General features: G+C 41.2%; 2 protein-coding genes across 21 annotated transcripts in view; one reads left to right on the forward strand and one right to left on the reverse strand.

The window, feature by feature from the left end:
* Positions 1–364: 364 nt before the first annotated feature.
* The window catches only part of DCP1B (decapping mRNA 1B), a 54612-nt gene continuing 27828 nt past the window's right edge, over positions 365–27148 (reverse strand). Inside the window, exons 4-9 of the mRNA XM_082741049.1 lie at positions 18954–19020; positions 16044–16179; positions 8115–8243; positions 5738–6598; positions 3160–3408; positions 365–598 (exon numbers count right to left, since the gene is read on the reverse strand). Of these exons, the coding sequence (XP_082597175.1) occupies positions 518–598; positions 3160–3408; positions 5738–6598; positions 8115–8243; positions 16044–16179; positions 18954–19020 (1523 nt within the window). The 3' untranslated portion in view covers positions 365–517. The remainder of the gene's footprint in view (positions 599–3159; positions 3409–5737; positions 6599–8114; positions 8244–16043; positions 16180–18953; positions 19021–27148) is intronic.
* CACNA1C (calcium voltage-gated channel subunit alpha1 C) overlaps positions 21582–27148 on the forward strand; it is a 737989-nt gene continuing 732422 nt past the window's right edge. For 5 of the 20 annotated variants that reach the window (XM_082741028.1, XM_082741045.1, XM_082741017.1 and 2 more), the window contains exon 1: positions 21583–22149. In XM_082741028.1, coding sequence (XP_082597154.1) covers positions 22011–22149 — 139 coding nt within the window. In that variant the 5' untranslated portion in view covers positions 21583–22010. Of the gene's footprint in view, positions 22150–27148 lie in introns of all 20 variants that reach the window. The other 15 variants (XM_082741044.1, XM_082741019.1, XM_082741043.1 and 12 more) reach the window with 4 other exon arrangements.

Here is a 27148-nt window from a genome sequence, read left to right on the forward strand (position 1 = left end):
GTCTGGTAAAAGAAAACCTTTTACTTCCAAAGGCTGAAAGGCCTAGGCAGGGCTGGGTAGGTTAGTCTGTGGGGTGACACTGCCACCTGGTGGCTGGCATCCACGATGGCACGAGGAGCACAGCAACGGGGAAACCACTGTTCAAAGAATAACCAGAGCTATTAATAAAAAAGAAACTGAGTTTCCAGAACAGCCCTTCCTACTGAGAGGCTAATTCTTGTAAAAGTGGCCCCATACATGCAAGGAAAAAATAATTTAAGCTTGGAATTTACTGTGTGATATGAGCAAAAGACTTTGTCTCTCCACTGGATTCTTAGTACCAACTCTACTGAAAGATGTGTTAAAACACACACACACACACACATTTCGACTGAAGAAAATTCTGAAACATTTTACTTCATATTATATATACTTTTTTTTTTTTTTTTTAAAGGCAGAAACATTTAGGGTCACACCATTGACGCGAAAAAAACCTTGAGCCACAGGACCTTGAAAATCAGTCTTAAAATGTTTTGCTTTACATCGTCTTTTTCATGGCTGCTTGAGTCATGCTGAAGAGATAAGCTTCATAGATGATATTTAAGAAGTTGTCATCGTTCTGGAAAACAAAATCAAAAGACCCAAGGGAATGTGATTTGCTTGGCAGAAACCAAAGTAACTGAACTGCTGTGCTGACACTAGGATGCTCATCTCTACCAGTCTGCTCCAACAGCTGGCAGTTCTTCACTGCATATGGGAATCTTTTTTTTTTTTTTAAGATTTTATCTTTTCATTTGAACGAGAGGGAGAGAATGAGTGGAGGAGAGCGGCAGAGGGAGATGGAGAAGCAGACCCCCTGCTGAGCCAGGATCGTGACCTGGGGCTCAATCCCATGAGATCATGAGCTGAAGGCAGACGCTTAACCATCTGAGCCACCGAGGCACCCTGAATATGTGAGTGTTAAGTGCAAATGGAGGCAAGGGCCGGAGTCAGCCGCTGGTTTCCAAGGATCAATCTGGGAAGCAGCAAGGGCTCATTACATACAGTCCAGATGGGCAGCCCAGCCACATGGCAGAATGGAATGAGGTTCACTCAAGAAAAGCCTGGGTCTGTTGTGTGAAAAGAAGGCTGGATTGGGAGGTAATGATCCAGATCAAGGGTTCTCGAAGTTTGGTTAGCAGATTGCTGGTGCTTCTTAAAGGTCCCCCGAAGTCTCCCACAAAGTGTATACTTTGCTCTTGGCATTAGTTAAGATTTACTTGCAATATGCCACATTTTTCTCATCAAAACCTGCATAATTCTCCCATCAGTTACAGAAAGTTTTTGGTGTTGGCAAGTGGGCAGCCGTGAGACTGGTAGGCTCTGGGTTCCTCTGCCTTGCTAAGGGCTGAGGGAGAATCATGGGTCTAAACAGTGGGGCTCTTGGTTTTTAATTCTAGAGACTTCTCCCTCCCACTCAAATCCTTTAAAGCTTTAGCAATTCACCCACATTTCACATTCCCCCTTCATTCCCTTTTAGCACCCCACGCACAGAGCTAGCATTATTCTCATGCAATGAAACAGAGCAATGTTATCTCAGTTTTTCCTTATCCCACCAAGTCCCTGTGCGTGAGACTGTGTCCTATCGACAGGCGAAAGCTAAAAACAGACTGCGTGAGTGACTTCAAGAGTTCATCAGGAAGACGATGTCTACAACACAGGAAAAGTAAAGTGTATGCAGAGAGCGGAGGGAACATAAATGTAACTTTCCACCTAGCAATAGACAGGGCCTGCTCTAGACTTTCAGAGTGTTGGCTCCTATACAAAGATCTATGGAATCATGTTTTTTAAATGGAATGAACCAGAAAAATGTGAAACTTTTCAATTCAAATTTAAGGTTTTTTTTCTTTATTGCTCATGAGAAAAAGAAGAAGCAGCAGCAGCATCTTAAAGATGTCCTAAGTCCTTACAAACTTACCAGGAATGGCTGACTAGGTGGGAAATATGTTTATACCAATATTCGTTCGTGCATTAGTATGGGCACGCATGTGTGGTTGATCTTTATCGGACTGCTAGTCTACTTTAACACTCAGACGCTCGTTTCTAGCCCCCGTGCCTTCCCTTCTCTCTAAAACACGTGACCTTTAAATAGTTTTTTAATAACAGAGACCAGTCTTTTCAACTAGAATGAGACAACTACAAAGTGCTAGGCAGCCCTCCGGAAGTCTGCTAAAGCGTAAGCAAAGTACCACAAAAGGTTTCTTAAAGACTGTATCAAAAAGACACCTAACTGTTCACCGAGGGGCCTGAAGCCCGTCTGGGTGAAGGTACCCCACTTTTCAAGCCCTCGCGTATATTTTCCGGGCATGCTTCACTAGGTGGATGGCTGACCGGTCTCCTCCTGGGGGCCCGCCCCTCCCACCCCCGTCACTACTGCCGCCCCCAGGTTCTGTGCCAGGGAAGGAATATTCTTCAGCCAGACTGGGGTTGAATCCTAGCTCTGCTGTTTACTAGCTGTGACCTCAAGCCCGTCACTTAGCCTCAGTTTCTTTGTCTCTACAACAGAAAAAAAGTAGGGTTGTTGTACAAGGATTAAATGCATTAATGTAGGTGAACCCTGGGCACAGAGCTCTCTGAAAGTGTCAGCGGTTATGTGGTGAAGACCTCACAGGGCCGAGCCAGGCACATGGCTCACAGAGAAGTCCCGGCCCTCCATCCTGTCCTCATTAGTAGGTTTCAGAATTATTTGTAAAATATGCCCTTTGGAATCCCAGCCACCATTCGCTGCCCCCCTGCACCCTCCTCCTCAGCAGTCCGTGGGAGCCTGCCCCCGCCCCCTGAAATGCCCACTGCTTGCCCCACATGAATTTGACCTCTACTGCCTGCCGGCGAGCTGTCTGCGCACCATGGGGCACCTGTTCATGACACAGCACGAATTTCTTTCTTTTCTGGCAGGTGACAGTTTGGAGGACTCAGTCAATCCTCCATCCTATGAAATACTTGATGTTGGGAGAAGCCCAAAGCCACAGCCAGTTAACCGGGCCCAGAAGGCATGCGGTTTAGGTTGAACTGTCACGCGGTCTCTTTATTCTCAGGGAGGACTAAGCAGGCATTAGCTAACTGACACTTTCTCTCCCTGTGGCAGTCCCCCAGTGGGCAGTGCTGGTAAAGGAAAGAAAGGAGAGAACGTGGCCCTCCTACCTGAACGAGGTACAGCAGTGCTTCCTGGAGCTGGAGCTTGGTGAGTGGGCTGCTGGTGACCACGGGGGGCTCCGGGGCCGGCAAAGGCAGGAGGAGGTTAGTGGAAGCGGCAGCAGTTTCTTGGCTTCCCAGGGGCAAGAGCCCGGCATCTCTCTCCTTCTGTGGGGCGCAGGTGGGATGTGTGAACACCATGGGGGACATGAGCAGAGAAGGAGCCCGTGTGGCGGGGACGTGCGGAGGCGAGGTGGCCTGCTCACGGCAAATACACACAGAGGGCAGCAGTAAGTACCGGCTCATCAAGATCAAAGGGAGAGGGGGAGTGAGGTCCCTGGCTGGCAAGCGTGGAGATAAGCGGGTCTCAAGAGTAATCGTTGCCACTCCACCGGGGGAGGGAGGGATAGGGGCAAAGCCTGCAGGAGCCTTGATTCCTGGTCCGATCTCAACACAGGCTCCTTTGTCATCATTACAAAGCAGCTCAGGTGGTCTGTGCTGCCCCCGTGGCACAGGAAGCTAGCCCCCTGAGTGAGAGTTTATCTTTCTGGTTTCTTACCATCGCTTGGCAGCCTGCATTTAAGTCTGCTGGCCTTTTCCCTGGTTGTCCCTAGTCTGACCTCAAGCTTCAGCAAACCCCCGGGAGTTGCTGCACTTGCTGGGGGCACACACACATTTCCTCCACGTGGAAGATGCTTCCCAGCCTCTCCACCTGCTGGCTCACTTCTCCCTGGGAGGCAGGCACGCTGACCAGTGTCCACCTCTCCTGTGTCCCTTCCTGAGAGGACGTGCCCTCTTGTGGACAGCATACACTGCTGGTGTCTCCAGCTCAAGTTCTGGGGTCCAGGAGGGCTGGTTGTGCTCGGCACTGCCAGTGACTTGTCTGTCCCCGAGAGCATGTCTACCTCACTTGGCTAAAAATCTAAAACCAAGTTTTCCAGTAGCTTTTCCCGTTATGCAAGTGACATTTTGCTCTTCGTCTGACTCCTACCGCTAGCTCTCATGTGCTTCTAATGCAGGTGAGAAAAAAGAATGTTACTTATCAGCCTTCTAATGCCCCCAAAAGAACTCACGAGAAGGGGGCCATAAAGGCCCGCAGTCTAGAAGCTGCTGTGATTTCACCTCCTCGTTATGTTTGTGGTCAGAAAGAAGCTTGGAGGAGGAAGGTAGGTTGCTTGTTTCCTTTAACTGTCCCTATCTGCCATATGGAGCCAGGGAGCTAGCACGGATGCCGCCCCAGCGGGTCCCAGCACCCGCCCTGAGGAAGAGCACATGGTCCACACCTGGGTGCTCAAGAGAAATGAGAATTGTGTCTGCAGAAGCCAATGTCAAAGTACTAACCCCAGCTTCCCTGTGTCCCAACTAGTGTCCTAGTTTTCCTAGTGTCCCATCCCGCCAAGAGAAAAAAAGCAGGTATGAAAGAGAGGGGACACCATGCAGCGAAACGAGGTTGTGGGCAGCTAACAACCATTCCTTTGTGACTGTAATAAATAAAGAACAAAAACACTTTGACTCGGGCTCTCACATACACAAAGACTTATGCTACGTGCCCATCATCTTTGTTTTCAAAAGAGTGAAGGCTTGTTGAGGAACTGTTGTAAGCTACTTGCCAAAACATGACAAAAGGACCAAGGATGACATCTGTAATAAGCAGGGAGAATATCTTAATTATTAAACCCAATGCCTTTTCAATGAATTTGTACCAATCCAAATGGGGAAAAAAAAATCAGTCAGATCTCCAAATGTTCCTCACAGGCCATCAAATACCTGTGGTTTCATAGCTGTTTCAAGTTACTGATACATAGAGAGCCACCTTCCCTGAAGGACAGGGTGTTTCTAGAACTCACCGTATCTTCCCCTGACTGGCACTGTGTGTGTGTGTGTGGCGGTGGTAGGAAGGGGTGGAGGGTGAGTCAGATGGCAAACTTACTTACCCCTCTCTTGATCTTCAATAAGCTACAGTGGTGATAGAAATAAAAATAAAAATAGCCTGTACCTTTGAGGAGGTGATACGTTTTTCCTGTTGACTTCAAGCACCCCCACCCAGGACCATGTGCCTGCAGAAGGGGTGAGTACTTAAGCCTCATCACAAACGATGAGGTACATGCCCTCAGGTAGCACAATGCCTGGCATGTAGTAAGTGCTCAGAAATATTTACTGACTAAATAAATAAATAGTAATGATTTTAAAAGAAGAAGAAGAGGCCAGATGTCTGGCATCTCAAATGATTTCAAAGCAGACGGGAAATGTTCACAGTCAAAGATTTGGGCGTTTTCTACACATCTCTGTTGTTTTCCGTGTCTATGGGTTTGTTTCAGACCTTGTAACACTGTGAAGATTTAACTTGACAAAGAAAGTACCTCCTAAGGGAGGAAAGCCCCCAAATGGCTAAGCAAAGAAAGGGCTGTCTCTCCAGGAGGAACGTTATGGGGATAACAAGGTGCCAGATGTGGCTTGTGGTGCCCTGTCCTACACGGAAGCATCCCCAGAGCACTGAGGCTGATTCTAAGTCTCATCGAGTATTTACGAAGCGCTAGAGCAGTACAACCTCCTGCTCCTCCCCCTACCCCCTCCTGAAGATATCTACCTGAAAAAGAGGAGTCTGCTTTTCTGTGCCAGCTGTCTTGTCCATCCAGGACTCCAGAGCTTTCCGTGTCCTGGAGCCCTGAGTTACCACAGGAAACTTGGCTGCCAAGGCTGGTCGGTTAGATGTGTGCAGCTGCTGCTCCTGCTGGACAGTCTGAAGCTTCTTCAGTAACTCCTGAGGGGAGATCACTCCAGAACTGCTAGTCTGATTGCCAGAGTGGGGAAGCATGGGTCTTGGGTGTGTGGACGGCTCTTTGCCATGAACCTGGTGTCCTAGTGGCTGAGCTGGAAGGGAGCCATTGAAATACTCTGCCTGTGCCTGAGCCTGCCCCTTTATTGGGGCGCCAGGGGTGGCAGCGGGGAGGGTGGTACTGAGGTTTGGGACAGCTGAGCTGGCAGGGGCTGCTGTGCTAGGCTCATACTTAGTTGCTGGCCTTGGGCCACTCTGAAGCTTCTCCAACAGGCTCTGAGTTCCGGAAGCACTTTGTACCCGCTGAGAAGTTCCAACACTATGTGTAGACCCTGGCTGCACAGGTCCCAGAAAAACTTCCCCAGCGGAACGGGTATTGCCATTTCTGCAGGGCCGGTTCTCAGGCAGCTCCGACAATGGGTGGAGGTCTGCACTCCGGACCATGAGTTTCTGAATGGCGGGACACAGCTGCTTCTCGATGGTGGGCGAGTGTCTTCTGGGTTCCTCGTAGGAGAGGGAGCGTACAACCCCCTGCCTAACGGGAAGTGGCTCCTGTTGCTGCTGCTGCTGGTGGATGGTCGGTGGGGACCCCACTGTTTCCTGACAGGTGGATTTGTCCTGCTTCCCAAAGAGAGCTGTCAAGGACAAGTGTTGGGGCTCGGGGTCTAAGGTCTGGAAAAAATAAAAATGTCTGAAAATGGGTCTACGTACAATTTGTTATATGGTGGGCTAGGAAACATTACTAACCTGACTGAGCGTATCTTTATTTACATAGAATCAGTTACGGAGAATGAAAAACTTGATAATTCTAATCAATTTTACAAATGTAAGACTTCCTTTCCAGGTAAAAAAATTTTCGCAGGCTTCTTCGCTCCCATCCCCCAGAGAGCAATTGTTTTTAGCACCTGCTCATGGATGAAATAGCCCTTGATGGGCCTGAGGTTCACAGACAGGGGGCCACGGTGGTGCAAAGTTCTAGATACTAAAATGGAAATAATCTCTTCAACAGGAAGTCTGCCTAACCCTGCAGAGTATAAGAAGATGTTGAGAACATACAGGAATATGGGGATGTCAGTAGCCTTTCGCAGAATTAGAGAAATTAAGGATAAGTCATTTAAACTAATTTGATCCCTTCAGCCATACACCAGTAGCTTTAAAAAATCATCTTATGCATACATACAACCGACCCTGATCTGAGTCAGTCATAAAGCTACCTCCTTCCTGCCCTATAGCCCTTCCTGCTCCTTCTGCTCCTCTCCATGTTGTTGGGCTAAGAAAACATGAGCTTCCTTCTAACATCAACATATTCCAGTTTCTTTATTAAAATAAAAAACTTCCATGGAAGGCAAATAATAAAAGCAAGCTAAGAGATAATTAGAAAAGACTTATCTTTTCAAAAATTCAATACAAGACTTTCATTAGCCAGTCTTTATGTCTTTCGGCTCTATGATCATTTTCAAAATTGATTTAAACGAATTCCTTTTAAAAAAACCCCAAACCCTTAATAAGGAATAACTATGGGAAGTGGAAATAGCTGTACTACATTGACAATCAATAATAGGACTTTCAGATTAACAATTTTGTTATTGCTGCACTATTCTGCAAACTATCATAGACTCATACCAAAAAATGCTATCATTTTCATATATTGAGCTGCAAATACAATGATAACTCAGCAAGTCTACAGAGGAGTTTTATATCACTCCTTAGAACCGGAATCCCTTTCTATACACACAGTGCCCAGCACTGTAGCCGGAACAGAGGAAGTGCTCAGAAATGTGTAACTGACTGTTGTTGCTTTGGCTGTCCTCCTCTCAGTGGCCTTGGGAAACCAACCACCTACCTAGGAAGAACGCAGGCCTGGCAGGTAATACTCCTGTCAGCTCTGACAGTGTTATGAGTACACTGTTTTTAAAAAACACATTTCCTCTGAGGAGTTCAAGTCCATAAGAGATGGGAACGGAATATGGCAGATGCCAACATTAAAAATATCAACCCCCTTCTAGGAAGAATACATTATTAAAATGAAAACAATCTCCAAGTTGAAATCTCTCTTTCTTGGATTTACCCTGAAGCACCTCTGCTTCACCGCTGGACAGCACCAGGCTCTCCCTTGACTATGCTCTGGGGAAAAGTTCTTTCACAATCCAGTAGGGAAACTGCAAATGGAAAGCAGAGGACTTCTTACCTGGCTGGGCCGAGGTATGCGCTGTTGCTGGTTTTCACTGGGCTTCACTGGAATTGGTTTGATGAGATTGGGGTTGTCATAGATGGCGGATGAACTGGTTATCTGTTTTGGCTCAGAACAGGTTTTACACTGAAATGGAAAAAAGCACCTCATTTTGGGTATAAAAGAAGCTCTCATCTTTTTAAAAGAACATAACTTCTCGCTCTTTCTTTTATCTAATTGGTAGCTATTTTTGATAGACTTTCATGCGAAAAGGAAAATGACAATCTCCTCTGATATGAGGGATATAAATCAAGTTGCAGTTTAATTTTTCTTAGTTGCATAATTTCGGTGCCCTAAAATACTATGGCATTAGCCCTAAGACTGAGAGGCTCAGAGATACTTGGATATTTGAAAGGCTAAAGATATGCTTCAGAAGCAATAGTTTAAAAATATCTAGTCTAATGCTTTTCAATGACAAACAGTGATAGAAACAATTCTTTAAATGCCACGTCTGGATTACAGTATGGTTTTATTCACCCATCAGCAGTTGATTTAAAATTGGAAGGTTGTATCACCAAAGCAACTGACCCGTTTTGTTTTACAAACCAAAAAGTAAAGCTGACTCACACCACTGCCTTAAAAATTACTAACATCCTCTTTATTTAATAGTTGGCTTTTAACATAAACAGAATAATTCATAATAATCCGAATAAAGTAACTCTGAGCATTCTGAGCCACTCACTACAAATTAGAACTTCACAAAGAAAGAGAGGAGAGACAAGACCCATCATTTCAAATACTGAATCATTATCATACATTAATCTAACCAACCATACAATCGCTAAACACAGTAGGATTCATGACACAAAGAACGCAGTGATGACGGCAGTCATTTATCTGGTTAAAACACCAAATAAAACTGAATATAAAATCACTACCTTCTATTATATACTCTCCATAGCATTGCTAGTTTCAACCGTCAAGGACTCAGGTAAGAAAATATTTCACACTGTTCCTGACATGGAATGAGACATAAACATAATCTCAACCCCCAGGAACCCAGGGTTTCCAATGTGTTTCATAATTACTGGGTTGTATTTTCTAATTCGAGGATGTAGGAGCATGGGTCAATCACCACCAAGTTCATTTGGGCTTGTAAAGTTAATTGTACAAAAGACTAATCATTTTCTTCCAAGAAATCTATCAGTAATTTGGATATTTGGCACTAGATTAAGTGGGATGTGAAATTACTTTCTGAGTCATAAAATGTTATTTCTAATTCTTAGATGAATGCTGGTGGTTAATGGTATGGCTGCATGAACTAACTGGCCTGGCTTTCCAAGGCAATAACCAACACAAGACACCTACAAAATTTTAGCATGAAAGCCTTTAATTTCTGTTTGCTATAGAAAAGAAAGTGGATGCTTAGATTACATTCACTGAATGACGCTGTCTGTATGCTTTCTTTTTTTTTTTTTTTAAGATTTTATTTATTTATTTTACTCACTCACTTATGAGAGAGAGAGAGAGTGCAAAGGGGAGGGGAGAGGAGCAGAGGGAGAGGGACAAAGAGACTCTGTGCTGAGTGTGGAGTCCGATGTGGGGCTGGATCTCACGACTCTGAGATCCCAACCCCGAGATCACAACCTCTCTATGTTAAGAGACCTTGAATTTCAAACCAAGAAAAACAGATTTTTCCCCACCTTCCCTATACATATATCCACACCGGCTGAAAGTCTGCCCTGTCTCTTGCTATGCATAAGCCCTAGATATCCTTTCTAAGTAAAATTGCTAGAAGCTGTTTTCTATCACTGAAGCCTTGCTTTCACGTAAAAATTGCTCTCTATCAAATTGCTCAGAATTAAACATCATCTACCTCAGTAGTTCATAGCTCATTTTCCAGCTGTTTAATTTTCTATGCTTCTCCTGACCCAAATAACTTCAAGATATTTGGAAAAAAAAAAAAAAAAGAGTTGGAAAAAGTGTATAATAGATTCTCCATAGAGATCCTGAGGCACTTCTTTAAAGCCTTAAAAACTGTGTCACATGATTCCATTTTCTCACACACAAACACAAACATATGTACTCATGCCAAGAGAAAAGTCTGGAAGAAAATACACTGAAAGCATTAGAAGTAGAAATCTTTGGGTTACAGGATTATGGATATTTTTTATTTCACTTTTCTACTTTTTTGAATTTTCTCACTGAGCATCAAAAGACAAGGTAATTTCTTAAATTTTATAAATTAGTCACAGTATATTGAAAGAGAACTATTAACTCTTGCCTTAAGCCACAAAACACAAAATAGTCTACTTCTGCATACTCAGAACTTAACTACACAGCCAAAGATCCTTTCTGGCCTTAGTTCTTCCTCTTACTGTGAGTTGGTGGTTTTACTGTTCATTTGCATCTTAACCCGAGCCTAATAGGGAGGAGGTAAAAGGAGGTGAAGTTCAAATTAACATGCTGCCTTATAGTAGATTCACAGAAAATTGTTTCTTGGGGAAAAAACATAAAATATTGGCCAAAATAAGGTTTTTAAATTCTTTTATTACCTTCATCTAACAGTTGCATCTGATGTCACTAGGCTTTACGTTACCAACAACATATACCTCTAGCTGAAATTTCTCCTCCTCTTATTTTTTGGGTTTTCATAAACTGAAGTATTTTAAAGTAAGGAAGAGCTCAGAAGTCACTGAGTTTATCAGAAAAGTGACATATATTTTCCTAATACCTCAGTATGTCCCCATGCAGTCTCTTCCTGAATACTCCCGGTGATGGGAGAGCCACTTCCTTACACGAGAAATCCTAGGGAAATCTTGTCTTCTTCTCTTTTGCCTCTGTCTGTGTTCCCCCTCTCCCATACCTCCCATTACTCATTAACTCCACATTTTCTGAAATGTCTGTGTGTGGGAAAAGAGGTTACACGAACATAGGCAAATATAAAGCAGGTCTGCACAACGCAGTGGAAGTTCACGGGGAAGCATACACATCAGGTTGTGCAGATCAGAAATAACAGGATGGGCAAAGCCCATTTGAAATGGGGCCTGAAAGACTGATCATACATTGACAGGTAAGGAAGGAGAGGGGACAGCATGGGAAGAAAGCCCTGAGGCCGTTAGAGGAGGCAGCACTGTTACTCTGCTCGGCAGGAGTTTCAAATATTTGTAGAGGGAAGTGTGGGGAGAAGGTAAAGAGGTTAGGAGAATAACCTGGGGCTACGTTATGCAATCCTTGAGGAGTCTGAAGGTCCATATGCTAGGCCATGAGAAACCAAGAAGAATTTAGACCAGAGAAGTAACAGGTGCTCCTGGAAGGTTACATCCTCTGGCTGTTAATGGCAGAAGGGATATTTCTTCTGTTGTTTATCACACAGTTGGAGCAATTAACGTTATGTATATAACACGTATTTGATTTTATAGAAAAGCAAGTCTATATACCGATTAAACATCTGCATTTTATGTCAACATTATAACAATCAATCTGGGGAAGCATAATGATGAATAGAACATTGCTTCAACCTCAATAAGCTTATGGTGCGAGAATAATAATAATAATAATAAACGAGGAAGAGCAAAATAAATTCTAAATAGTAACAGACTGGTGAGTTCAGTGGAAAGAATAATTAACCTGAATGAAGAGATCTGGGAAAACTCCGTGTAAAAGGTGGAATTTTAACTGGGCCTTGAAGAATATGAAGATTCTGAAGGGCAAAGAAAGTGAAGGGGAAACACGGCAAGTTGCAGGTACAGTTTAAAGTGATGGTTTAAGTCTCCGAAACCACTTATGAGTATTTCTCTCTGTGTGTGTGCATGTGTGTGTGTGTGTGTGTGTGTTCTGTGCTCTTTTGTGAGACAGTCAGGTGCAGCTAGAGGGAAGACACTGGAGAGGCTTAGGGAACAAATAAATATACTTACAGGTCTTAGCAACAAGAGGCCACATGGGGGAGGTCTCAGGATGGGCAGGAGACAAAGCAGGGGCTGAGGGGAGCCAAGACTAGAGCCTCTACTGGGGTTTCTGCACTTTAGGATTGGCTAGTCTGGATACTTTTCAGTAGGCTTTAAACTATAGGGTGATCCCTAGTCCTGTGACCTGAAATAATTAAGGCTGAGGAATATTGCCTCCTGGGGTGCTGGGGGCCAGATGAAGAAGGGATGGCTCTGGAGGCTAGTTTGCATGGCAAAGGCAGTCTCTGACTGGGCCCTTTGCTAGCTCTAAGAATTAATTAGTCCAGGGGAACCTGGATGACTCCGTTGGTTAAGCAGTGAGCTCTTGATCTCAGCTTAGGTCTTGATCTCAGGGTTCTGAGTTCAGGCCCTTTGCTGGGCTCCACGCTGGGCATGGAGCCTACTTATTAAAAAAAAAAAAATATTGTCTAGCCCAGGGAGGAGGATTCTAGCCCCAACCAGATGACTTTTAAGATGTCAAATATCATAAAATAAAAATAATACAATGTGTGTGTGTGTGTGTGTGTGTGTGTGTGTGCGCTGGGAGAAGGGAAGGAGGAGAAAGAAAGTAATTTTTGTTCAGTATATGCCTTTTTTATTTATTGGCCATTGTTGTGCTGTCTTCACAGAACCTAAGTTCCTGGAAGGCAAAAATGTCACCATTTGAGACTGATCGTTAGGGTGCCTAACATAGTACAATTAGGTAAAGTATAATGAATTGACAGTTGCCAAGTTATTAGATGTCTTTTAACAGCTGCTGAAGAATTAAGCAAAATGGAAAACTAATACAGAAATCGTTGTTACTGACCGCATCTGGGATTGAAGCACTTCTGTCCAGGCCCTCTGATTGAAGGACAATGAAACTGTGATTAATGCATATTCATAGGCATTGAGTCAATCAACAACCATTTATTTAGCACATATGTGCCAGGAACATTGGAGGCGACTAGGCTTATGAAGATGAATACAGGGTGTTTGTTCTCTGTGCTCAAGGAGCTCACAGTCTACCCATTAAGGGCAAGCCAACCATCAAATCAAAGCCATGCTGGAGAAAACTGGCCAGTTGTCCTTTAGCATGTCCCACTGCATTCAGGACTTTTCTGATTGCTTCTTTGTCATGCCGTTTAATTTGTTTTCCGACTGCCCCTCTTCCCTTTCATTTTTAGTAAATTAGTTAAGTTTAAGAAAGCTCACAATGGGGATGGAACTAGAGGGTATTATGCTAAGCAAAACACGTCAGTCAGAGAAAGACCAATACCATATGATCTCACGTGGAATTTAAGAAACAAAACAGATGAACATAGGAGAAGGGAAGGAAAAATAAAATAAGATGAGAACAGAGAGGGAGGCAAACTGTAAGACTCTTAACTCTAGGAAGCAAACTGAGGCTTGCTGGAAGGTGGGATGAGGTAATTGGGTGATGGGTAGTAAGGAGGGCACTTGATGTAATGAGCACTTAACTAAATTGAATTTAAATAAAAAATTAAAAGATCCAGGATCAACAATATATATTTCAAGGTGGGGCTACAAAGTCCACATTGTATCACATTAGAAGACACATGTAACTGATTATCCAACCTTTAATGGCACTGGTCAGTGGGCTCAGGTGGTGGTAGACTGATTTTCATGGTCCAGTTTCCATCAGCCTTTCTAATATTTACATTACTAACTATCATCGCTTGAATCGCTTATTTTACTAGCATGGTTTTAAGTTCTATCATTTCATCTACACTCAATAGCTGGAATTCTTTGGTAGAGAAGACTTTACCTCATCAACTGGGATCATGTGGCTCCTCTGAAAATTTGTCTCTCCTGGTCAGACAGGATAAATGTTTAATTCCTTCCCATTAACTACCAATTTTCAGAGGAAGGCGCTGGTATCTTAGTACCTCCAAGAACAGACAATAATTACTTTTTGTCCTGTTTTATATTTTTGGTCTGCTTGCTCACTCATCACCATGAACTCAGAGCTTATATGTGTTCAGTGTGTTTCAATCTACTGTAGTCTTTCTTGTTGATGTCATTACTCAGTGGCCGCTTCAACTTGATTGCTGTGCCCCTTTCATAACACCCTGTTTACTTGATTTTCCTAAACCCAGACATGGAATTGGCAATTTCTTTAAAGAGCTCTGCTACCTTTTGGCATGAGGGGGAAAATAGTATTTAGTAACAATAATCTGGGGGCCAGAGGTGCTTGCTGCTCCTGAGTTGTCACTTATTTCTAGGTCTCTTCAGGGAAAAAAGTGAGTAACTACATATTTAAGAAACAAAATATGAACTAACTCTTACATTCCAACTTAAAATTTAATGTTAGATGGCTTTAACTTAATGTCTTTTTACACTGAAGATTTTGTTCTGACCGCATAAACATACTCATTTATTATATCCACGACAGCTAAAAAATTACAATGCCCATATTACCATTAACAATGAAACCATTGAATGAAGTTTACAATTTCTTTGCAGTTCTTTTTGTCTAAGGGTATTCAGTTCAAATATGGGGTTCTTTTTTTTTTAAATTTTATTTATTTATTTGACAGAGAGAAATCACAAGTAGATGGAGAGGCAGGCAGAGAGAGAGAGAGGGAAGCAGGCTCCCTGCTGAGCAGAGAGCCCGATGCAGGACTCAATCCCAGGACCCTGAGATCATGACCTGAGCCGAAGGCAGTGGCTTAAACCCACTGAGCCACCCAGGCGCCCCAAATATGGGGTTCTTAAGTCACTCCCCAATTTCTTTTCTAAGTAATTATGCCATAGTATGATATTCAGTTGTGTAATGTTTATTTCAGCTGGTTTCTAAATTCTAGGTTTTAACTGTCTTTTGTTTTCTTGATTTTCTTTTTTCCCATGTTTCTAGAGAGTGATAATCTTCAATTCTCAATTTTTATAATAGCAGTTTATAAAATTGAGAAACTAACCCTCCTATTTACTTAGGTATAAACATTTCTTTTCACTTTGCTTGTGTTTTTTTAAAACCAGGCAAAACATTTATTTTTTTATTTTTATGTAGTTGAGTTAATTTGCCTTTGGGTTTTAAGGCAGAGTTTATTAGGAAGACTTCTCCTTTCTAGATTACAAAGAAATCCATACAGATTTTCTTCTGGTGTTTGAATGGTTTTATTTTTAACATTTATATTTCTAATACATTTGGGATTTATCCTGGTATAAATCCAATTTTGTATTTTTCCAAATGGCTGCCACTTGTCCCAATATCATTTATTTAAATATCCACTCAAACAGCTGATTTGAGATTTTCATCTTTATCATGTCCTAAATTTCAAATACACTGAGGTGTCATTTGGACTTTTCCACCTGTCCTACTGGTCTATCTGGCTGTTTATGCATCAGTAACATCAAGACCATACAGTTTTAAGTGCTTACGGTTTAATGCCTTAATATCAGACAGGTAGAGCTTGTTCCCCCTTCTCTCCCATCCAATATTGCTCTTGTTTGTCAAGATTTTTCCCACTACTCTTTCTTACATATTTCTCCATATGAACCTGCTAGTCAACTTGTCTGGCTCCAGGAAAGAAGAAACTGTCTGTATTTGTTTAGGAATCATCTTAAATTTGCAGATTAAATAGAAGTGAGTGCTTTAAGTTTTACCTTCTTATCTAAGATCAGGACATAACCTTCCCATTTGTTCAAGTCTATTTTTACGCCTGTCAGGAGTGTTTAAAAGTTTTCTTCATACAGGTTTTGCTCATTTCTTGCTAATTTTATTCTGAAGAATGTTATATTAATAGCTGCTATGGTAAATGGGGTCTTCGAGTAAACCTTTTGATTGGATACTGTTTGTATATAGGAAGGCTGCTGATTTTTTAGTCTACCTTTTAATCCACTTAAAACAAACGGTATTCTTTAGCTCGCTAAAAACAAATAGAGATTTGATTTTTCATTCGATTTTGTTTGGTGGAAGGAATAGCACTAACCCTTCTCCCACAAGCATGTTACCACTGTAGGATTTAAGTATGTTTCACAAAAGAAGACAAAAACTCACCTTGGTGTATTCATCTTTGGCCTTGGTGAGCATTCTTAAGATATCTACTTCCTTGCCCTCTCCTGAATTGAGGATCATTGGGGAGTTTCCTGTTCCACCTCCCTGATGGGCTTTCAACTGTTCATACTGAGTTAGGCTAGAAAAATAGAGGGGAAAATCCACACAAGAAAAACAAACTCAACACAAATGGCTTATAAAACCATCTAATTCCCATCCACGTGTTTTTATGTTTTTTTAAGATTTTTTTTTTTAAGATTTTATTTGTCAGACACACACACACACACACACACACACACACACACACACACACATACAGGGCGCACAAGCAGGGGGAATGGGAGAGGGAGAAGAAGGCACCTGGCTGAGCAAGGAGCCTGAGGCGGGGTTCAATTCCAGAACCTTGGGATCATGACCTGAGCCAAAGGCAGATGCTTAACTGACTGAGCCACCCAGGCGGCCCCACTTATTTTTATCTTGTTATAGTCATAGTAGAAGTATGACTGCTCAGGAAGTGAAAGAAGAAAAACGAGAGTTGAGGTCCTGAGTACTAGCGGAGGTCCCAAGTGACTACGCGTATGAACCCAGGGGAGGGGTGGCCAAACTACGTCCTGCAGGCCAAATCCAGCACACCAAGTGTTTTTGTAAACAAAGTTACCAACAGCCACACTCATCGGTTTATGTCTCATTTACATCTACTGGTGGCTTTCACACCATGATTGCTAAGCTGAATAGTGACAAAGACCTATGGCCCTGCAAGGCCTGAAACACTCACTGGTCAGTTTTTTCGTTTTTTTTTTTCCAGAAAAAGTTTGCCAACTCCTCATTTGGAGCACTTGAAAGGACTCATTTAGAACCCAATTTAGAGTTCTCAAACACTGAGCAAACCCCACAGCAAATCGAGATCCACTCCCCCTTTTTGTTTCAATGTGTCTTGTACTCAAAGCAAAATCGACCTCAGCAACTCAAATCCTATAATCCTCTGGCAAATTATAAACTGTGAAGATTTCATTCTAGAAGAGGGGGCGTTAACAAACAAACAAACATCCCTCCCCCCCCCCCCAAAAAAACCAGAGCAATGAAGAGTGTCTTCTGTTTTCCTGAAAACAATACAGGAGGGAGACCAGATCGCTCCTAGATGGTGCCAGGTGACATTGAGAAAAATATTTTTCCTTCTGTGTACTTTGACTTTCAGCTCAGATTTTTATAACGGCCGTGTCATTTATGGTAAAAGACACCTGAGAATTTATGGGAAGATTTAATTCTAACGGAGGAAGGGCTCGAAATCTACACTTATCAGCTGCTTATTGCTAGTCAACAATCAATTTCCTGCCCCCGCTGTTAAGTTAACTACTGCTGAATGCCAACAATTTGAACATGGTCTTTCGGCTGAGCTGCAGGGCATTTTTTTCATCTTTATGAAATCCTGCTATTATGATCCGTTGTATGGTTTACAATAACATGAATGTGTTAGGAACTAGTGGTGATGGGGGTAAATACCAGTTTGAACCCACTTAATCACCATCTGTAATGTGAGCTGGTTACCTACAATTAGCTATCATCACAGGCTAGACTTTCAGAAGCCTATTCATAAAAAAGTATTCCCCACATTTCATTTTTGGGGGTCATTTTTTAGTCATTTCATTGCCCCGGGATTTAAAATTGGAAAATGGGTGCCTTCACAGATGGAGATGTTTTGTCCAATCTGTGTAGACAGCTGCCATATTGTGTGTTCGGTGGAGCCGGGTCACCGGCTGAGATACGGCCTGGGTAGGAAACCAATTTTGTTCCAAGGCTCTAAACCCTTCCCTAAAAGCAGGGAATTAATTGCCTCTCAGGGAGCAGCCTCGGGGCTCAAGGACTGATCAAAGAGTTGACCAGTCACAGAGGAGACAGCATGCTTACCCAGGCCTCCCTTTCAGTGCAGTCAGGGAGTCACGAGTAGGACAGTCAGACCCTGATTTAACTTTCCCAAAACGCGGGCAAGACAAACCACAAGGCATCAAGAGATTAAAAGAAAGAGACCAGCAACAAAAAAAGGGACTGCCTACTGATCACTAAACCAATACTGACTCCGATATTTCCAATAAGACTGAAAATAAAGTCTATCCTGAGTACTCACAGCATCTGAGACATGAGGAAACTCTGAGCTCCCACAACCCTGGATATGCAGTTATAGAAAGGCGTTTAGGGCCGGAAGGAAAGATCTTAGAGAAAGTGTAGCAGCCTTTAAAATGTTCTGAATGTTCTTTTTACTGTCAGCTATACTGGTAACTTTTCAGAGAAAAAAAAACAAACCTGCTAATTTACAAATGAGGAAAATACTGAAGAAAACTGCCATCTGGAATAATTCATATTATAGATATTTCCCACAAGCAGAACAAAAAATGAGGTGAACTATTCTACATGATAAGTCTTACCTAGTGAAAATATGGAGGACACTAGGAGTAGGAAAAGAAAAGTGAAGCGGGGAGAATCGGAGGGTTAGACGAACCATGAGAGACTGTGGACTCTGAGAAACAAACTGAGGGTTTTAGAGGGGCGGGGGGGTGGGGGGGATGGGTGAGCCCCATGACGGGTATTAAGGAGGGCACGGATTGCATGGAGCCCTGGGTGTCATATGTAAACAATGAATCTTGGAACACTATATAAAAAACTAATGATGTTCTGTATGATGACTAACAATAACACAATAAAAAATAAATTAATTAAAAATAAATTTTAAAAAGTTTAAAAAATATGAAACGTGTGACTTATATTTATTTTTCCTTTAAGTAACAGTAAACATTTTCCTAGCCACAGTGGAAAGGACTGCCATAAGAGGTGCATTCTGCTTAGAGTATAGTGGAGTTACACTGAGAAGCACAGACAAAAGCATCAGGTCCAGAAAATACTTAGCCTTTCAGCACCTACTTTTTCATTAGCTCTGCAATTCTTTGGCATTCTTCCTTATCATAAAACCAAATCCCATAAATGGACACTGCAAAAAACACATCAAACAAATTATGAGCACCTTCAAAACTACAAAATGGAACTTGAAGAAAATACGTACTCATTGATAAATGAAACCCACCACCGGAGTTTAAGCTGGAAAACCTAGTGTTGGAATTGTCTAAGCCCCCAGAGAACTCTGAAGTGTGGTCTTACACATATGCAGGGACACCCCCTCCCCCATAAAGTGCGCCGTCCTCAATAATATAGCACCTGAATATAACAGGCATTTGGCAAATGCTTCTTAAATGAATGAATACAGATTGCGGATGAAGTCAGAATTTCTGAAGTCCTGGCTTTGAAACATCACTGTGTCCAGACTCCATTTGCACACATATTTCATCTTTACTGTGAAGTATCCAGAAACCTGATGCACGAAATTAGGCCTACAAACCTCTCTCCCTCCTCCTCCTCTTCCTCCCAGGAAAATGTTCGCCAAGAAACTGGCTCTGTAAGCTCTGAGTTAGGACACAGTGCAGTAAAAAATAAAATTCAATAACAAATCTCTGACTTCAAAATCGCCTGTATGGAAAATTTACAACTGTTGAAAGATGAGATGTAACCATAACTTAATCATTTAGCAATGAAAGAAAAATGTGGTATAACGGAGCTACAGATTCATATAACAATTTTCAGATAAATTGTATACTTTAATATGTGCCTATCTATATCATTTTTATAGCAAAGGCTAAACAGTTCCAAAATACATTTATAAAGATCTACTTGAGGATCTGGTGGTATTAATCATATAAATAATGCATTAGGTACAGATACATTTTCAAATGCTTCATTGAAAACAGCAGCAGTGTTATAATAGGGAAACAAAAATGAATAAAATATATTTTTTTGAAGGAAAAACCCCTTAAAATTTAAACATTCAAAATATTTAATTTTCTGAATGTTATTTGGTCATTAAAACAGCTGTGATGCTGTGACAATTTCTTTCCCCCAACCTGACCAATGCCTCAGTGTGGGATTTCTGCTTCTTGTCAGTAATGATTCAGATAACAAAAGCTTCAGGAAATGTCTTCCTAGTGCTATTTTAGGCAGGTATGTTTAAAAGGAACTCCATAAATCTGAATTACTGACTTGCCAAAAGGTGGCAACGGGGTTTTAAACTTTTTGTGTGATTAGTGTGCCAGGGTTTCTTACCAACCCCCATGTGAGGAGAAAAAAAAAAAAAAAAAAATGGAAAGAACCCTGAGCATTCCTAGAATAAGACCATTTTATTATCTTAGAAATACATACACATATTTCTCTTTAATACATTGATAATCTTTTTTTTTAAAGATTTTATTTATTTATTTGGCAGAGAGAGATCACAGGTAGATAGAGAGGCAGGCAGAGAGAGAGAGGGAAGCAGACTCCCTGCTGAGCAGAGAGCCTGATGCGGGACTCGATCCCAGGACCCCGAGATCATGACCTGAGCCGAAGGCAGCGGCTTAACCCACTGAGCCACCCAGGCGCCCCAATACATTGATAATCTTTTGGAAAAAAGAACATCTGAGTTCTGAAGCCTATGTGCCTTACTATCAAAAAGTAATTCTTCGATTCAAGATCATTAAATGTGTATCTTAAAACTTTTCATTCAAGATTGTTAGCAGCTCATCCCCACCAACGTCCTACTCTGTCTGCCCACAGACACTGTGACACACTAAACTGCCCTGGCTTATATCTCTGGCAGCACAAGTATACTGATCACTAACATTCAAAGACAATAAATCTGAATATGTTTGTGTCTTATGGTGGTTTTAATCTTAGTGATAAAACTAACAGCCACGTCTGCTCTTTTGGTTCTGGTGATAATTTCCTTTTCGGGGAGATTGGGCTTTTCCCAAAACTATCAGAAAAGAAAGGTGGTAGATAGCAGGGGAGAAAACCACAGCATGACTAGGAACCTCCGGGCCCAGTGGCAGCATGGAACCAGCCATTTGTGCCTAATCTGTAGGACATATTCGTAGAAATGCTCTGAGTATCATTTGTTTGTTTGTTGATGTTATACATTTGTGGCATTTGACGTACGGAATCCAGTTTTCATAAGAGCAGGATGCCAAGGCAACTGTTGATACAAGCAGAAAAGAGTCTGACAATGTCATTACCATGAAATAACTGAAATGTAGATTTAGGGAGGAAAAATGCTATGAAAACATCTTTCAGATGTCAGCACAGAATGAAGGAAAGACCAGGTTTGTAATGACTATTTAAGACATTGTGGCGATTTCCTTAGGGTCTGACCATTTATCTCTAAAAAAACCCATGACTTCAGGAGTAAAATGGGCTCATTTTGAAATGGCATTTTTCATTCCAGTTCATACTTGGTTTGAATATAAAATGTAACCAGTCCGTGGAGAAAAAAACAGATTTACCGACAGTCCTGGCTACTGTCAAACTGGGCCCAAGTTTTTTTTCCCTTAAAATAGTTTTGCGACTTGCGCTGCATTCCAGCAGGAGCTGGCCACAGTTCCATGAACGTGCACATTCCAGCCGAAGTTTTCTGCCTCTTAGGCCCAAGGCCTCCCAACCCCTGGACAAACCTATCAGTCTTCTCGCACAAGAGGGTATATCAAAGCAGCTCGTGGTGATATATAAAAACCAGAGATCATCATGCCTCAGGGAGGTGATGAGCTGACAGGCTGACAGAAACCATTAACTTCACATTTCAATCCCAGTTTTCCTGTAAAAGCCACTGGGTGAGAGGCCCATCCTTCGGGAGGCAGTGAGTACGGCAAGGAAGAAAAAAACTTGGTTGAAAAGAACCCAAAAAGAAGGTGTGGTTTTTCGAATTCTGAGTCTGAAAAAGTAATCACAGTGACCTGAATTTGCAGCGATGGGGACCTGCCATGTGGACCTGTGGAACGCTGAAATGTTCCTCTGGGAATGACCTCTGGGCTTTAAGAAATTATAAGGAGAAAAGCTCGTGGAGAGGATATTTATTTACTTGAAAACAGTGACCTATTAGTACACATCTGGAAGTTCAGCATGCTTCGAGCCTTCGGCCAGCCCACTGCGCCCCCATACCAGCCGCTTCCCAGTCACCCCACCACTGGAGCAGAGGTGAAATTTAAGGGCACCCTGGTGCATGAAGCTCAACTCAATTGCTTCTACATCCCACCTGGAGGTAAGAAACCCAAAAGTGGGATAAAGACTAGGAAGAACAGGTTGAAGTGTACTCCAAAATATTCTAATGACCTCTAGAATGTGTGACCTAAGAACTCATCTTTTTGGTGGTCCTCTTCGTATTTAATCCAAGACTTTTCAACAACACGGTTGTGAAATTTTGCCTAAAATTGCACTGTCGTGGTCTATCTCATGCTTTGGAAATTCTCAGTCAGAAACAAATCCGGTGTTTGGGGCAACAGGCAAAGTAATACTGCCTTTACATAGCTACTGAAGCATCAGTTTTCCCTCTTCCTTTTTTAATTCTGCGTGGATGATTAAGGACAGCCAAATCTCTCTCTTAGATTTCATGTCTGAATATCATAGGTACACACAGAAGACAGAACAAACTGACTGTATCTGATAATGGTATTTTCTTCTTTTTTGATTTCTTCAGCAGAAAAATCTAAAGCTGTTAAATGTTAAGAGGCTAGTTAAGAGGTCGTCAGAGGCAATATCAAAATGTCCTTAAATGCACATTCATTTAGAATTCTTGGATTCTCTTTAGCATGGAGCGTGAGTTCATTCTGGATGTTCTTTGTGAATTGACCTCATCTAGTTTATGTTCCTAACAAATATTTCTATACAATCTGTTCTTTGAAGGCATTTATCATTTGTTTCATATTTTACCCAAAATATCTTTCAACACCAGATCATGAATGGTAGCTTGCAATCTTCTAATAAGGATTCATGATAATATCTGTGCAACTTTAAAATATAAGGCATATTCCCATGCAGTAAGGAAGTAGATAATACATAATTACATAGGTAAAGTTTAAATAGCATGAGAAGGATAGCTGATTTGCTAATGCTCTCCTTTCTCTCTTTCTTTAATAATAATTTCACTCAAAAGCATAGGGATATATATTTCTTAGTCGGGATGCAACAAAGAAGGCACTTATATTCTCTTTTTTCACTAGGAAAACTATGGAAATGTGACAGCGTAAATTACACACATCTCTTCAGCACACTTTAGGGTAAACCAAAATTTTAAAATTCCTTCAAACCCCATTTGTCTCATCAAGTCTTTCCCAAACAAGTGGAATAATAATCCCAATGTAAGAACCAAGAACATCTAATCAGACATTTGATGTAAACACTTGTTTTTGAGACTATGCTCAAATATCCTATTTCTTGATTTATGGTGTCATTTATCTACTTCCAGTTTCTGTAGGACTGACCAGACTGATGATGACTGGTTACTGGTATTCGGTAGTAAGCACACACATACAGCTATGACCCCCCTGAAAGACCACAAGATGGTTAAGAAATTAGAAAGTTAGAAATGTGAAGTTTCAGAGCTGGTAGGCAGTTCAACTTGTGTGTAGTTGTAGTTCAACTGTGTTGTAATTCCGTGTAGAACCGTGTGTAGTTCAACTGCCTATTTCACTAACAAGGAATGTGTGACCTCACAAGGTGAAATGCCTTAGTCAAAGACATCTTGACTGGTTCCATCTGTTTCTCTGAAATACGCTTCTCCCCCAGCCTTACAAATGAAGTTAAGTAAGAACAGAAACAAGTTTTATATTTGACTGAGTTGTAGATTTAGTTTTAAGAGACAGGAATGGGGCTTTTCTAAACCCAGTTTCATACGGCATCTTAAGAGGAAAAGGGCAAGATGGAAGGGAGGGAGGAAAGGAGTATGGAAGGAAGGAAAGGAGAGGGAAGAAAGAGGAATCGGAGACTTCTAGCATTGGCCAGACTTCAGGGCAGTTGAGTGCTAGGACAGCAATCACACTGCCCAAGTCCTGGCAGCCACAGATGGGAAACACAAACTATGTTTGGTGGTTCCATGTTAACTCTGTACTTCTAGCCCATTTGGAATCCTTTGCCCTAAAAATTATTTTCTTCCTCATGTTCTTTAATGCCTTTAAAGTAGTGTTCTTTCATTCACCTTCTGCCTTAGCTCTACTGACCAAACACGGACACAATCTTGTAAAACAGAATCTTCACTGGCCACAGAAAGTCTACATAGCATTGTTATCTTTGACCCCTGGTCTGGTTCTTTTCATATGACATAGTTTTACTGCACCTCACAAATCAGTGATCCCATGATCTCAAAATATTGGAAAGTTCGCAGTAGATGAGAAGCAGTTTCTATTTTATGGGTGACTAATCCTCACAAACATTTTGGGAGAAACAGTGGAAAATCTAAATAAATTCTGTGAAGTATCACAACCTTCTTTCTAAAGAACTTAACTTCATTAGAAAGTTAATGCCTTAACCAGCAATGACAAAAACAATTTCTCAACTGAAGCATTATATGAATTTGGATTAAATTAACATGTATCTCCAGCTATAAAATAGCATTTATTATTTTAAAGGAAAAGGATGGATTTATCTTTTAAGACGTTTTTATTTATAACAAATGCATGTTATGTCATTAGGCCTTCCTAATCTCCACAGAGGTCATTATCCTCCCAAAATGAGACTCCAGAGGTCTGCTGCTGGCCTCAAGTTCATGAAGGGCCAGATGGAATCTTTTTCATGATACACTAACTTCCTGATTTTATTTATTTCAGGGGACAGTTCCTTTAATCTAAGAGATTTAACAGAGTAAATAACCATTTAAAAATTAGGAAGCAGAAAAATTAATAGGTAATAATAAATATAAATAGGACAACTTACTCTGTTTTGTTGGTCATTTAAATTTCTATTTTCTTGGGGCACCTGGGTGGCTCAGTGGGTTAAAGCCTCTGCCTTCAGCTCATGATCCCAGGGTTCTGGGATCGAGCCCCATATTAGGGTCTCTGCTCAGCGGGGAGCCTGCTTCCCCCTCTCTCTCTGCCTGCCTCTCTGCCTACTTGTGATCTCTCTCTGTCAAATAAATAAATAAAAATCTTTAAATTTATATTTTCTTTTTGTCCATAACCCTGCTGATTAACTTCAAAATCTCCTAGACCACAAATAACAAACATGGGTTTCCCCAAAATGTCTTTCCCCCCTCTGAGCTAATAGTCCTCCAGAAGACTCAGGTTTTCCCATTCCTCTAGGGATAAACAGCCTCAACTTTTCTGTTATTCCTTTAGTTTTTTGGTATATCCTTGGATCCCCCCCCCAAAATCCGAGCACATCATAATTAAGTATTTACACAACTGTTTCCTCCACTAGACTCTGAGCTATAGCATAATGAGTAGAATGTGGTAAATATTCAACAAATATTTGCTGAGTTGAACTGAAATCAGCCTTCAAGAGCTTATACTATCAATACTCCTTGTAATACTAGTATTAATAATTATCACTATTCTGGGCTAATTACACATCACAGACCAGATGTCCTAGATCTTCTGTATTCAATGAACACAATCTCTACCAGGGATTACAGCATAGGGAGTCTCCTCAGAGTGCTCCTTTATTTCTCCTTCTAACTGAAGTTTATTTAGCTTTAAACATTTGGTAACCTTAGGCATTAGTATTGTTGATGGGATTTTCTCATTAGGAGATGAGCTCCCTAGGACTGTATATTTATATTGATCCAGCACTATGTGAGCACTAATGTATTCATTTTATGTGTATTTATTATTACAACAATTCTACCATATACCAGTCTTCCTGATTGAATACTTGTCAGGCCCTGGCAACTAACAGCTCAAAGAATGCAATTAATCTGCAAAATCACTTGCATTTATCTTCAAAGTATAACTAATAGTACTTCGATCTAACAGAAAAAAAGAATTCAAATTCCAGTCATGTGTGATAATAGTAATCTGAAGCTTAGATATACAAGTACCTAAATTATCTTAATAACATAAGATTTATATGCAATGTCAATTATTCTAGCAACACACTGAAAACATACTATCTTAAGTGAATCTCAGTGTAACATATTAAGTCTTATCTCACACAACTGTAGTTTGCAAAAATACATGTTTAACCTAAACATAAAAGGGTATTTCTATGGGTTAAAACCTGTTCCAATGAAAAGCAGACTTCCTCATACTTGAATCAGATTATTTAACCAAGTGTTTAATAATGATAGGAATAGCTTTGCAGAAAATACCCTACCTATAAAGTATATGATGAATGAAAAATTTCCAAGATTTTGTATAGCTGTGGCCTACCGAGAAGAGCCAAATACTACATCTTGATTGAAGGAAGTGAGCCAGAGTTTCTGTACTTTTTCCAATTTGACCTTAAACTATATTTATGGATATAGGCAATACTACTTTCTCCAAAGCCCTCTATGTTATACACAGCTGAAGCATGTTTTGGTCCCACTTGAATTAAATTAGAGCTCTAAGGCTGTACATAGGATAATTCTGACATAAATTCTTGGCCAGAATTGTTTTCTTTCTCCAAAACCCACAGGTACATGAAGACTTGCAGTTTTTCCTTCTGTAGGTTAAGAAGAAATTTAATCCAATAGTTTCAAATTGATTATTTGAAACAATTTTCTAAATGATATTTGGACAAAAATCAGTAATATAAAAGACCAACTCTGAAAGAGCAGATAGGAACACTCAGTGTAGCCATAATGAGCACTTACTATATGCAAAGCACTGTGTTAGTGTAGGAAAATGGGAAGACACTTCACACAGTAAGCATTTCAGAATGTGTTTTGGAATCTAGTTTTTGCTCTGCCAAGATTTAGACTTCTATCATGCCAAACTGGGTGCTCAGAAACAAAATAGAAAATACAGTCTCTCTCCAAGCCACAAATGTAGTGTATGAATCCAAATAGCATCACTATGCAGATGTTTCTTTGGTAGAAATCAAGAATCTTTAAAGTGTTTATGGTTCAGGATAAAATAAAAGTGACTTCATTTAATTTCACACTCACAGGGTATCTGTGTATCACCTTTGCCACATGGGTACTTCATCTAACCATGCCTGACTGCTAAGTCAAATAAGTTTCGAAATGCTTATACAGTTTCCCATTAAATTCATGTGATGGTCCTATATCCAGTGAGTCCCCGAATAATCAATGATGAAAGTCTGAAGGCTGCGTAAATTGGGTGGTC

This window comes from Mustela nivalis (genome assembly GCF_964662115.1).
Source record: "Mustela nivalis genome assembly, chromosome: 7".
NCBI classification, from domain to species: domain Eukaryota; kingdom Metazoa; phylum Chordata; class Mammalia; order Carnivora; family Mustelidae; genus Mustela; species Mustela nivalis.